The following is a 14,372-nucleotide window of genomic DNA, read 5'->3' as shown; positions in this document are numbered from 1 at the left end:
AATGAATGAATGTTAGTGCTTTTGTTCGAGTCCCTGCCCTCTGTAATCTAAGCAGAAAACCTAACTTAGATAAAACTCCGTAAGACCCAAACGTATCACCTGGCTGCCTGTATACCTACGCAAAAAGCAGAAAGAAGTGAGGACATCAGGTACCATGACCCACCTTGTCCTGGAAGTTGGGATTTGAGCCAAAGCTGCACAGTAACTGAACCACATCGGCATGGCCATAGCGAGCTGCCACATGAAGGGCTGTCTCTCCAGACTGAAAAAGACACAGCCAAAGATTCAGAGCCCCCTGGGAGCCATCCCACTCCCACCCATGCCTGGATCCACATCCTCCCCTGAGGTGGTACCTGTCCCTCTCAGGCCAGACGCCCCTTTGGTGACTGGGCCAAGGACCCTGGGGTGGGGCACCCACTATGTAGCCAGCGTTAAATCCACACACCTGGCTCATCCTGTGTGTGATAACCCTCCCTCCCTAAGTAAGAGTGCATTCCCTTTTTTGTGATAGCTGGTCTCAATTTTCTTTATATACTGACGCTTCCAGCTATGTGATTTTTTTTCAAAACACAAAATTCCTTTTTTAATATTAAGTTCTTTAAACACAGGGTTTTATTTATTAGCAAGTTTCTGATTTCATTTTGTCTATGTTTAGAATGTAATTTCTTACATTCTCAGAGATTTTTAAAAACATTACCATTAGCCCATACAATAACATTCTATGAATTAGTAATAGATGCAACTTATAGATTTAAAAAAAGATATTTTTTTAAATATCTGCCATGAAACTGTCAGAATAAACTGATCTAAAAACATAACAGAATGAGATACTTGTTGCCACCCGACAGAAAACTGCTATAATAAATGTATGTCGGGACTTCCCTGGTGGTCCAGTGGTTAAGAATCCGCCTTCCAATGCAGGGGATGCAGGTTTGATCCCTGGTCAGGGAACTAAGATCCCACATGCCACGGGGCAACTAAGCCTGCACGCCGCACTACCGAGTACGCGAGCCACGACTACAGAGCCCACGTGCTCCAGAGCCCACGGGCCACAACGAAGAGCCCGCGTACTACAATGAAAGATCTCAAGTGCTGCAACAAAGACCCGATGCAGCCCAAAAACAAATAAATAAATACATATTTAAAAAATAATAATGAAAAGTAAAAAAATAAATAAATGTATGTCTTTAATGTGAATGTCCTCCCTTAGATATGGTGCAGTGCACAATCCATACAACTGTATGTGGCAGCCTTGACTGAACATGACAAATCAGTCTACTAGTAGTAGAATCAGAGAGGGGTTGCATAATGGAATACATAACAGATGAGTAAATAGGAATCTTAAGTTCAGGTCCCAGCCCTGCAATTAATTCACAGGGCCGCTGTGTGGACTGAATGAAACATGGGTACGTGAAAGTAAGGTATCTTCCTAAACCAATAATTTTGATAACATCTTTACCCCAAAAGCCTTACTTTACATGCATTGTCTCATTAACCCTTCTAGTGCCAGTGATCGTAAGGTCAGCACTGTCAGTCACATCAAAGAGGAAGAGAATGGTAGAGATGTGCACATGGCGGGTCAAGAAGAGGACCAGGACTCAGGTCACTTTCTGGTTGTCTTTCTGGCTGAACTTTGAGTTTTCATGTTATGGGGAAGACAGTTCGCTGCTTATATAACATGGAAAACACTTGGCAGATTTCAGCTAAAATCAGATTTTAATATTCGACTAAGACTAAGCCACCAGCAAAAAGAAACTTCTACTTAAATTCTCTGTAGGAAGATTTTGGTCCTGAATCCTTGTTCTTTGGGTCATGATGCAGATGGCATGCCTTTTATTACTTTCCTTAAGAAGAGAAGTGGCCTTACCTTGTCTTTAACATCCAAAGGGCATTTGCTCTCATTGAGAAATTTCAAGGTATCTACGTGGCCATGCCGAGAGGCCCAGTAGATGGCATTGGATCCACCCTGTACAAAAACCAAGGCAGAGTCACATTCCCAGACTGGATCTGAATGCAAACATCACTCAGTTGCTATATTTCCCTTCCTATGTGATGACAAACTCCAAAGGAGCAACTCCCAAGAGGAATAAAACCCCATTTCACTTTTCAGTTTGACAAGGGGACCAAGGTTATGTAAGACATTAACATTCCAGGAAGCTGGGTGAAAGGGATAAGGGAGCTCTCTATACTATCTCTGAAGATTTTTTTTGGTAAATCTAGAATTATTTCAAAATAAAAAGTTGTTTTTCTTTTCCTAAAACCTTCATTTCAACTTCTGGTTAGAATTCCCTATATTGTCAAGGGCCAGATCTAGTCCGTTTACAGCTCAGTTGAAAGTCTATGGAAGCTGATGACAGACCCATTATAATGACGCTTAGCTGATCATCACTTGTGTCTACACTTGCAATGTGGTCTACACCTCAAAGCATATCCTTCTTACTCTGTTGCCCTAATTAATGTGCGGGCTAATACATTTCTGGTGAGATTAATTGGATAATTAAAACATCTTCAATGTGACATCAAATAACACCGCTGAGTAAATATGATCAGTAAGGAGTCAATCTGGGGCAGGACACAATGAAAGGATGATGTCGAGCAACAGAGCCACGAGGAAGATGAATGTTTGCCTTTTTCTCTGTAACATGTTAGACAGGAATAGGCTATTCAAGTAGTTCATCTTCCTTTATAGGAAACTGAGAAATGAAGTAGGGCATTTGTGTTATTTTTCTCTATTACCTTTTGATTAGAGACATTTGGAAATACTTAAAAAATTAATTCATTTGCAATAAAACAGAATTATGACCTTATCCTGGACATCGATTCTTGAGCCTCTTTTAATGAGCAACTGTAGTATTTGAATATTCCCACAGCCAGCAGCAATAAGTAATGGTGGTGTCCCATGCTGGAAAAGGCAAGAAAAAAAAAAACCTATTTTTCAGGTTTGGTAGGAAAGGAAAAGCCCAAACTATCCCTGTTGCCCCAGACACCTTCCTGTGTCTCCACAGACACAGGAGACATTCCTGTCCTGTGTGACAGGAATGGAAGACAGTCAGAAGGACACAACATCTTCCTCTTTTGGATTCACAATCAAAAGTGACGTTTTCATTTGCACGAAGAGTAACATTTAAAATTTCATGGTTAGAGGCGAGTGCTAGGTGCGTGTAGAAAGGCCCTCAATGCAAAAAGACCTTATTCCTAACTCAGCTCACTTTCTAAGCAGAAGTGATTTTCCCCACAGTATGGAGTTTACAACAGTATGGGAGAATGAAGAGCAGATGGGGTCTTTCCACCTTGGACTTGGAGATGCCCAGTCACCATGACCCCCCCGACCCCCACTACCCCTGGCAGGACAGCATCAGACCTTGTTGGGTTGGTTAACGTCATAGTTGGACAAGGAGCCCAGGAGGTGCTGCAGGCCTGGGACGTTGTCATCGTTGATGGCATGGATGATAGCTTTCATCACGAAGGAGTCTTCCTCATCCTTGAGAGAGACATGGAAGAGGGAAAAAGTGTTAGATTGCTGGTCATGCTACTCCTTTTACCAACATCAGAGAAACCAATGCTCATTTGTTAAAAGGAGTGTTCAGGGGAAAGTAAGCCATTTAATCCCCAAATCCACCTGGTCATGAAGAGAAGCAGGAGGTCATTTTTTGCCCCTTCCATGCTGGGAACTAGCAGCACCTACTATTTATCTGTGTCTTTATGTTGCCTGCATTATAACCCAGAGAGCAAACAGCTCTTAAGATTCAGATTTAGAACAACGATTGATGACAAACTACACTTTGTGTTTATCTTAGGAATCTTTAAAAACATATAGTCCCAGAAACCACTGTAGAAAATTTCAGGTGTAACTCAGATTCTAAAAACCATAGAACCAAGGAAATGATATCTTTGAATTAGAAAGTCTTACTTTGTAATTTTTGCAATTACAGATTGTCATTTTTTGAGCACTAGTAATTCTTCATTCTCTAGGTATTCTATAACAGCAAAATTCTCTGAGAGCTGGTCACAATTATTTTTTAAAAAAGATATGAAAAGGGGAGAAATGTAAAAATAAAGGCCAGAAATAGGAAAATGGATGCATTTCATTTACAAAGAGAAAATAACTAGATACTGTGGAACAGTAAGTTTGTTAAATTTTTGCTACTTTGTTAAAGTACTTTTTAAAATATAAATAATAAGAAATTTGCACAATATGGTAAATTAAAAAAAAAATAAGCTAGAAAAGTCCCAAACAAAAGTTTTGGACTTACAGAGGTACTGCTACTAAAATTTCAAATTTGGAAAAGCGTATCTACAGAAGCTGAACCTCTGCCTGTGGGGGGTGGAATGGAGAAAGCAATTTCTCTGAACTCTGCTTTCTCTTCTCTATAAATCTGAATCCAAACAAGCTTCATGAGAGATGTAATAATATCTGCACAGAGTACATGTTTAAGAACACCACTGGTTTTGCTTTTCTATCACAATCCAAGTTGAAGACTAAGAGACATTTGCCTGAAAGTGAGAGTGACAAGAAATGGGAGAATGGGAGGAATAAGCACGTTGTTGTAACACAGCCTCCCGATCAGCAGGACACTGAGATGATGAGACAGAGACCCTGAGGGCTGGGGAGGGGGGTCTTCCCACCTGGAGCTTCTACACAAGCCCTGTCCCTCTCTTACCCCAAACTCTTCATTGCAACAAACTGTCTCCCAACTGATTATTCAGGGCAATTTTAATTTATAAGATTTCATTGTTCTCATCACCTTACTTAGATTAATAGTTTATATCTTGTCCTGGTTCCACTGCCACCCTCAAACAATTCCCCAGTCCAGCCTTCCTCCTCTTTCTCTCCCTTCTCCTCCTAACTTGCTTCTCTCCTACTTCTTTCTTTCTTTTTAAAATTTCCTATCTCTTTTCAGGCTATAAGGTTAGATCTGGAACTTGAGTAAAACTACTGGCTTCAGGGAGTTAAAAAAAGAGCTGGTGTCTGCTGATGTGTGATCCTGCCCTTGGAGTTCCCGGATTCCACTCAGGAAACACTGACTATTCAGTTACAGGAGCAGGCTGGTTCCCACAGAACCACTCTTTCTGCCTTTTCTGGAGTCCCCTTTACCTCCAGGGTTCACAAAGCCCCGTTGTCTGACTGTTGGGGAAAGTCTTGTTGAATTCTGATGTGTCCAGTCATATCTGAAGAGTTAATCTGTGATTAGGTTTCAGTTTGGATTAAGGGAAAAAAGTCGTGGAGTTGTTCTCAAGGGCCTTTGGAAGTCAATACAACATCAACAAAGTGAGTGGGTTTATTAGCCTTCTGGTCTACCACGAACTATATCAGCAAGCCCCACTGCATTTCCCCTGATTTTCTGGTGTGTTAGTGTGTTAGTGTGTGTGTGTGTGTGTGTGTGTATGTGTTCAGAAGGAGGGTTGTCTGCCCCTTTTGTACTATTACAGTCTAAGATTCTCCAAGGTTGGTGGAAACAGAGGGCTCTCGTTTTAGTTCATGAAAATTAGAATATGATCTTTCCTCTTCTACTGGCAAGCCTTCTTTTACCAAACTGTGTTGGGGGGAAGAGGAGGGTAGGAGGGTGGTAGTGTTAGAGGTAGTAGGTGTAGCCAATCAAAACAAAGAGGAAAAAGGACGAAACAGTAATAGAGTAGATCAAATCAGCCACCCCAACTCCCCCACTCAAGAGGAGGAAGAACAGGCCTGATGTTTCCAAGACTTCAGGTTTTCTGGGTTGCTGAACAAATTAAACAACCTAAACACGGTAAATACACAGTGCTAAGAACAAACCTATCCGGCGAAAAGGTTTGCTTACCAGAGTATCATCGCTTCTGGCAACACTCATGTTACTTCTGGACAAGAATGACCTGGATAATCTTTGGCACAGTGATATCAAGCGAACAGATTGCTTTAAAAATAAAAAGAGAGAGAGAGAGTGTGTGAAAAAAATGCTGGGGGAGAGGAGGAGAGAGAGCTTACATAACAATACTCAAATTAGTGCAAATGACAAAGCCTTTGAGATAGCATTCAATGCTGACAGCATGTATTATTCTTCAGGGGTGGGCGATCCCACAAGCAGGTTGGATCATATTTGCTTAAAGAAATTTCTAAAGGTCTTATAAATCAAGACAACAATAGAGAGAGATTCTCCTGCATTTCGTTATTAAGCTGCAGAACTGGATGCCACCCTTCTCTCTCCATATTCACTCTCTACTCTTTGAGGAATGGGATCTTACCCTGACAAAGCCCTTGCACGTCCCCCCTCAGAGAAGCATGGTCTGCAAGGGTCTTGCCCTGTGTCCTTGGTGCCCAGGGAAGCTGGTAATGGCAGACAGTGTGACTCTCAAAACTCATCCAGTTGTTGGAAATGAGCAGGTTGGGGACTCTTTAGCCTATAGGACAAACACCTCTGCATTTACTCTCAAAGGCAGAAGCAACAGGTAAAGAATGTGTGTGTGTGTGCGTGTCTGTATGTGAATGAAAGAGAGGGAGAGAAAGAGAAACTTATGGTGGTTCACTCTACATTTTAAGCCTTACTTTCAAGGCTTCTTTGAGACTAAGAGTCAAGTCTTGAGTAACCCATGGCTGTGGTCCTCCTCATCTCTATCAAGGCATCCCCAACCTGATGAGTACAATGAGGTACACTTCTGGCCCAGTGATGAGGAGACATGGCAAGTACTTGCTTCCTCTGGGCTTGACAGGACCCTGTGCACAGGAAGCCAACCTGTCCCCTTCTTAACCCTGAATTTTTATTTGTTTAAGTTTGGCTGGAATGCCCTTTAGAGCCACATCCTACTCAGCCCCTGCAGAAACCATCCACACTGAGAAGGGATCACATTGCAGATGCTCATGGTCACACCCCACCCCCATCCCAACCACTCACAGACCAAGGCTGGATTTAGAGAACCATTTACACAAGTTCTGGTATAATCATAATGCTATGGTGCTTACCACAAGAAACAAACCTATTTAAAATGTGGCTTGTTGCATTTAGAAAAAGACTGCACTATAATTTTATTGTACTGATTTAAAAATTTGCCTTGGGAATGGTTTTAATTTAAAAAAATGCAAAATTACATGTGAAAAGATGAGTTCATAGGACTGCAATAGTATTTTTGATTGTCTTTGAAAATAGGGTAATGGTGCAGATGACTACAGAGTGAATTTTTTAAAAGGATGCAGTTCTGCATTGCCAGTGGCAGAAGAAGTGAGCCCTGAGCAGAGGGAGAGCCACAGGGGACACAGTGTTCGTTAAGCCCTTCAAATCAAACAATCTTACTTTCCATTTTTTCCGGGCTGCAAACTTCTTGAATTTCTCCATGTTTACTGCCGATGCTTTTCTACTAAGTGCTTGTTGGGTATCTTTAGGCTAAAATGAAAATCCAAGAAAGACAATTTAGAGTTCTCAAATTATAGAAATGGGTTACATGACAACTTTTGAAAACCTCTCATTATTTGGGATGCTTACACATTCACCTTGCTAAAGTAACAAAACGAGTTGGGATAATATGCCTGATCTAGGAACCTAGTCTCCAGAGGCTAAACTCTTGTGGCTAAGGGTTTGAGCAAATCCATGAAGACTGGATCTTGAGGGAAAGTTGAAAAGTTGAGCTTGGACAAGCTGAATTACAACTTTCCATAAGAGAGTCTGGGAATGGCATGATTCACGGTGAGTCCATATTGCAAGGCATGTGAACTCAACATCGTCAAGTAATTTAGAGCTGGTTGGGACCTCAGATGTTAGCAAATTCGGCCTATCTTACAGCATTAAAATCCTTCCCACTGCATTTTTTCAGGAGGCCATGCAACTCTACTTCTGAAGGAAGGAGACACAGTTGCCATCTAGGGAAGCCCAGGCAACTGCTGGGAGCTGGTAAAGGCAGAGGTCTCCAGCTGCCCCAAACCTACTTCTGCAACGCAAATTACTGCATCACAATCCACTTATTGGTTCCATGATTTTACTCTGTACCTGCCATGCTTCCCCACCCTTAGTCCTTTCTGGTCTAGCTGAAGCAACTTCAGTTCTTTAACCCAAATGCTGACAGGTGCCAGGCAAATAATGTAAAGGTGTATATACATCGGGGGTGGCCACTGGCCTGGCACAAAGGCAACTGGGCAGAGTTTCTGGCAGCCTTGCGGAATGAGGGCTCAGTGTGGACAGATCTTCAGATTTTTCAAGTGAAGATGGAAATCAAGATTTGATATGATACTTAAATGCTGGCAGTTAATTCAAGAATTTTCAAATATATTGTTTGGGCTAATATCCCACAATCAAACTCAAGGCTGTTGAGTGGACCTGCCCTTCAGCTCCTCATCACAATCCTGCACTGTGGTAGCTCACTCCTTTCTACCTCCGTTATCATGAGGATTCTCTCAGCTGTCAGCTGTCTTAAACTATGGCACCAACAGCAAACACAATACTCCAGACGTGACCGTGGTTAGAACCCATAGTGCCCCTAGGACAAACGGATTCCAGGTCGCCCTATAATCCCCAAACCAATCGCAATATGCAACTTACCTTGATCCAGGGATGCTGCAAACTATCTTGAATTGTCATTCTCTTCCTTTGTGGGGGGAGGGGAAAGAAAAAAAATGCGGTGACCATAGAAGCAAACACTAAGGTTGTTTCCATGCCGGCTGGGCCTACCAAGCAGATGCTCTGGAAAATGCAGTTCGGGGCCTGCTTCACGGAAGATAGCCGAAAACAACATCAGTCTTTGTGTGATTATTTCACTGTGCCCACAGGGGCTGACTGAGCAGGTACAAAGGGCCCTGCCTGCATTTTCTGAAGCGTTTCACATGGCATGCTTCTCTTTGCCAGGAGGAAACAACCAGGGTCGCATAAATGTGGCCGTGTGCACAGGACAGGTGCTAACTCTCGTCTAGCTGAGGCCACAGCTGGGCACCTTTCGGGCATAATGGACACTCACTTTGGATCCTTGACGAGGAGTCTTCTTATGAAATCTTTGGCTAGGGCACTGGTATTACTGAAGTATTCTTCCTCAAATTCATAGTTGACAGCAGATACGTTCGCTAACGTTTCTTGTTTAGTGTCTCCAAGAAATGGGGAGGCCCCACTTAGGCTGTTAATAAAGCAGGGCACAGAACATGAGTAAGCCCCCCTTGTGTTGTCTTTCTGTTCCTACAATATCTGATAAAGGGAGTGAGAAATAACATTATAATCTGGTGCTTGACCAGTCACTTTAGAATTCAGTTACATTTTATAGGGCATTTAATTGTCATGCACAAAAGCTTCAGCTTAATGCAAAGGACAGTTAATTTAGGACAGCATTTAGTAGTTTAAAAAAAAAAAAGGAAACCTTTCTTATTTTCTCAGCAGTAATAGACAGCCATGCTTTCTTTCAGTGATTATGCTGCAGTTTCTGATGACTCATTTCAAATTAGGAGAAAATGTTAATTAGTATAAACTAAACATGTGGGGGTGTAAAATGAATATGTTTAAAAAGCATACATAAGCTGAACTGATCAATACGACACATAGAATGGTCAGTAAAACATACGGTCTCAAAGAAAAAGGAAAAGAATATGAGCTGTGGATTTGGGTACTTACAGAATATAGGTTATTACCCCAATACTCCTAGACACAAAATAAACAGAAAAACAACATCAGAAGAATAGTAAAAATAAATCAGAAAGATGACAACATCAAGAGCATGCTCCTTACCACATGTCTGCCTCAAGACCAAGAGGTTCATAGTTGACTATCTCAGGAGCTAAGAGGAAACGAACGCACATTTAGTTTTGGAAGAAAGTGAACCAACAGATTCTAATCTTCATGTATAAACCAGAAACATGTACGAGGGAAATGATACTGCAGCAGGGTGAATTTTGCCAGGATAATGTTTATGAGAAATGAATGACCACAGGAATAAGAAAACTTACCAACAAACTCTGGTGTCCCAAATATGTTCTTGAATTCATTTCCAAAGTCAATTTTATGGGCCAACCCAAAGTCAATGATCTTGATCCGAGGTTTGGGAACATTTCTATCCAAAAGCATTATGTTTTCAGGCTATGAAAAAAGAAAAATAGTACAGCAATGTTCATAGGTGGAAATAACATGACGCCCATCAGAAGAATGGATAAACAAAACGTGGTCTATCCATACAATGGAATACCATTCAGCCTGAGAAAGAAAGTAAATTCTGACGTGCTACAATATGGATGAACCCTGAAGACACTATGTGAACTGAAATAAGCCAGTCACAAAAGGAGAAATAGTGCATGATTCCACTTACATGAAATACCTAGAATAGGCAAAATCATAGAGACAGAAAGTAGAATAGTGGATGCCAGCAGGTGGGGGGTAGGAGGGTTGGGGAGTTAGTGTTTAATGGATACATAGTTTCAGTTTGGGAAGATCAATAATTTCCAGTAATAGATGGTTGTTGATGCTTGTACAACAATGTGAATATACTTAATGTCACTTAACTGCATACTTTAAAATGGTTAAAATGGTAAATTTTATGTTATGTTTATTTTTCCACAATTAAAAAAAACCCTATCATATGTTATGCTGAGGACAAGATGACAGGTAGTTTTTCCTCTTCCCTGAAAAAACAACCAAAAATAGGGATGAAAGAGTAGTTGCAAGAGAACACTAGGAAAAATAAATGTCTTGGTTTAGATTCTCCCAGGAGCAGACCTGTGACATGGATTTGGATGCAAGCAGCTTATGTAGGAGGGGATGCCAGGGAATACTTGGTAGAGGAATGGGGAGACAGGAAACAGAAGGAAGGAAGCTGATACAAAGTGTCTTATCAAGGTAGGGGTGACTGGAGCACAATCCTTTTGGAGGACTTGGGGAGAAAGGGCAGCACTCAGAATTTTCCAACTGAAGCACGAGGGAGTTGGGGTATTTATCCACCTTCTCCCCAGCTCCACTGCTAAGAGGTGCTTCAGTAGGCATTTACTCTTTGGCATTTCCAGCTCCCAGCAGCAATCTTTGGGGTGTGTGTTAGTGAGTGTTGGGGGATCCAGATTGGGTCTTGATGGCTCTGCTACAATAAGTATGGAGAAAATCTTCCCTTCTCTCACATCTATCCTAGCTCCAATGATCTGAATCATTCACTTGGCAATCAACCACACACTCTTTATGATAATCTTCTCGCTGCCTCGGATTGTACCCTGAATCTTACATTGCCACTTCTGTTGCTCATATGTATATCTTCCCCTCTCAGAGAGACCATCACCTCTGTGATGGATGGGAGTATGATGCGCCTTTTTATGTCCGATAATGCCTTGCCTCCAGCCAAGCAAAGACCACAATTAGCCAGTCTCAGAGTTTTACTTGATTGATTGCCAGAGACTGAGTCAGCCCAGAAGCCTTTGCATCAAGAGGGAGAGTAGAGATCAAGACACCTTCCATCTTATATGCCTTGTAGCCAGAAGGGGACGGAAACTGGGCAGCCAATGGGTACTCCAGGTTGAAAATACCCCATAACCAACAGCAGCCCCCTTTCTTAAAGACCTGGCTGGTAAGACCCCCTTGATTCTTCCCCAAGAATTCTCAAATGTAATCATTAATCTTAAGCCTCTATCTCACACATTGGTTAGGAATTCCTGTAGTAGGCATGCATTATACCCTTGCTGATTTATATAGATAATTTCATTTGTTAAACCCCTCTAGGAAAAAAACATGTATCTCTTTCGGACGCCCTCAATTTTTCTCAGCAAACAGCGAATGCTGTGGTACGTGTAAGCTTTCATCTGATTCACGCCAAGCAACATACCTTGAGATCAAAGTGGGCAATCTGAAGGGAATGCAGGTAGTAAACACCATTAAGAATTTGTTTGAGAAATTCAGTTGCTTCCTCTTCAGTCAGAGATTCCTTCTCAGCTAAGAAGTCAAAGAGCTCACCACCTGCAACACTGAAAATCAAGAAGCAGAGGTTATTGATGACAGTTCTGTCTCCTATTGATTTGTTCTCTCATAGATGATTTGCATGCTCAAGTGTCTGGCAAGAAAATAGCATTGAGGACATGCTGAAACTGCTAAGCAAGGAATCAGAATTTGCTGTGCTTCTCATTGTTGGATAAGAATTCTGCATTCAGGTACATTTGTGCTTGAAAGCACTTGGGTACTGCTTTCCTAATGTGCTAGGTTCACAAATAGGGCAGAGAGTAGAAATGTGATGGGGAAAAAAATTAATGCATCTTTCAGACATCTTAATTAAACATGTTTAGAGATGAAGTCTTAACTCACTGATTAAAAAAAAACTACAATCCAACTTTGTATAGAATTTATAGAATATATCCTCCTAGCCCAATCAGAGACACCTGGAAAGTTCAAAATCTCTATATTAGTCAATTTCTTTTTTTAAACCCAAATCACAATATATGGCCTGATAATGATTTTTTGTTTGTATGCTTTGTATTTGTATATATGTAAATACTTCTACATTTATAGAAATCACATTTAGTAATGAATTTAACAAACACCTTAACAAATAAGAATAAACATACACAAAATTGAAATGCCCATGGTTGTTGGGGATTTGATGAATCTGTCTCCCTGGCCAGACTGTAAATCCCTGGAAGGCAGAGGTCAGCTTCCGGCTGCTGGCCCACTGCGTGCAGTCTCCCCATTCTTGCACAGGGCCAGCCACGCAGCAAGAATGAAAAAACTTTTAATGAAGTGGATGAATGAACAAACTCCCCTAAAAAATCCATGGTACTGATTAATGGCAAATAACAGGGAACTTTTAATAAGAGTTTTTATAAGTTAATCTTTATCGAGTTTAACCATATGTTCACAACATAATAATTAACTGCAATTATGCACATAACCACGTGTGCATTCTTTCTTTCAGCAAGACAGCTCCATAAACATACCTACCACATCTACATCCAGAATATGAAAACTGGTGCTCCTGAGATTAAATTATAATGACAAAAAAGCTATCTTTGTAAAAGAAAAATTTCAGAGCCTGCACCTTCACCCTCCAAGTGGGTGTTTTTCTTAGCCGGGCTCAGGATCCCCTGGCACCAGAATTGCTTGGGGTGTTTTAAATATGCGGATTCTGGGCCTCACTTCCAACCTGCTCATGAGTTTCCAAGAGTGGGGACCAGGAAGGCAGCATTTTAAACAAGCACCCCAGGTGATTCTTAGCACACTAAAAACTGACGATCAGTTTTCGAAGTCTTAATTGCATCCTCCCGCTGCAAGGCCTCCCTCTGATATTTAACTTCAGGATGTTTATCCGGAGGGGACGGTGAAGTGACTCCTCCACCCCCGGGACCCGAGAGCGTTTCTGCGACAGAGCCTGAGCCTTGCCTGGGGGGCAGAGGCCTGCAGCTGATGCAGCAACGCCCCTCCACCAACGCACCATCCCAGCCTCACCACCCTCGGCCTTGCGCCCCTGCACTGGCTCCCTGCCCAACTCCGTGGAGCCCTTTGCATCTCACATTTTTTCTTCTCTATTCCCCTTAAAACCAACAAAACAGGGAGAGGGAATCCTTCAACTCTAGGGAACAAAAAGGAGGAAAAAATGGGAAGTTGTGAACCAACTAACGCTGAGAAAGACGCTCTATCATCCGTTTGCTTCTTTGCTCTCCGGCCCACGCGGCCATTCCTTAGGTAAACTGTGGCATCAGGGCCGCACGGTAGGGAGATGGTCCAGAGCTAGCACATCCAACGCAAACCTAAGGTTACTCCTTCTTGCTGAGCCTCATTTTCTTTTCAAATGGGAATCATAGGACCCACCCCTCTGAGGGTTTTGAGGACTAATGATAATAAATATACGTAAAGCCCGTGGCAGGCAGGTCTAGCTTTAGGCTGAGGCCCAGTAAGTGGAACCGGTATTGTTATAAAGGAAGAATCCATGCCACCTGCCTAAGGGTGGGCTCCATCATGAAAGTCCCCTTCCTGCCCTGCTCTCCCCTCTCCCCCTTTCAAGTCCATTGGTCTGGCTTAACCACTGTACTCCCGGTCAGGGGAGCATTACAGATGCTTCTGTAAACATGGTGTCGGCCTTTCCTCTCTTTGCCTCCCCTTCAGCGGCTTCCCCACTCCCCCTTGCTCACACAGACTGCTTGTACCTTTAAAACATTGATAAGTTTCCTGACAATAAGAAAGGGCTGGGGTTTGGTTGCTAGGAGTTGGGGCGAATCTTCCAGTGTCCACACAGCTGGGCACGATGTGGAGGCCTGAGTCGTTCCCAGGAACCCCACGGCTGCCCCGGCCAGGCCTTTGCTCCCCTTCCTTCTCTGGCTGGCTTTCCTCCCTCTCACCCAACCTGAGCTTCCCTCAGGCCAGTGACAAGGACCCTATTTCATCTTCCTGAGACCTGGCGGAGGGTGAGGAGACCCCGGTTCAAATCCTGCCCAGTTACCCAATCTCGCCACACCTGGGATCCCTCTTTTGTGA

The 14,372-nt window shown here is 42.5% G+C and overlaps 1 protein-coding gene across 1 annotated transcript in view; it reads right to left on the bottom strand.

Moving 5' to 3' along the window:
• The window catches only part of DAPK1 (death associated protein kinase 1), a 218,518-nt gene that overhangs the window by 59,346 nt on the left and 144,800 nt on the right, over positions 1-14,372 (bottom strand). Inside the window, exons 4-15 of the mRNA XM_024132927.2 lie at positions 11,737-11,875; positions 9,887-10,016; positions 9,669-9,717; positions 9,555-9,581; positions 8,914-9,066; positions 8,502-8,547; positions 7,263-7,352; positions 5,799-5,891; positions 3,362-3,481; positions 2,804-2,902; positions 1,868-1,966; positions 164-262 (exon numbers count right to left, since the gene is read on the bottom strand). Coding sequence (XP_023988695.1) covers positions 164-262; positions 1,868-1,966; positions 2,804-2,902; positions 3,362-3,481; positions 5,799-5,891; positions 7,263-7,352; positions 8,502-8,547; positions 8,914-9,066; positions 9,555-9,581; positions 9,669-9,717; positions 9,887-10,016; positions 11,737-11,875 — 1,144 coding nt within the window. The remainder of the gene's footprint in view (positions 1-163; positions 263-1,867; positions 1,967-2,803; positions 2,903-3,361; positions 3,482-5,798; positions 5,892-7,262; positions 7,353-8,501; positions 8,548-8,913; positions 9,067-9,554; positions 9,582-9,668; positions 9,718-9,886; positions 10,017-11,736; positions 11,876-14,372) is intronic.

The sequence above is a fragment of the Physeter macrocephalus genome, chromosome 9 (assembly GCF_002837175.3).
Source record: "Physeter macrocephalus isolate SW-GA chromosome 9, ASM283717v5, whole genome shotgun sequence".
NCBI classification, from domain to species: Eukaryota; Metazoa; Chordata; class Mammalia; order Artiodactyla; family Physeteridae; genus Physeter; species Physeter macrocephalus.
Note: the sequence above shows the minus strand (reverse complement) of the source record. Positions and strands in the feature narration are given on the sequence as shown.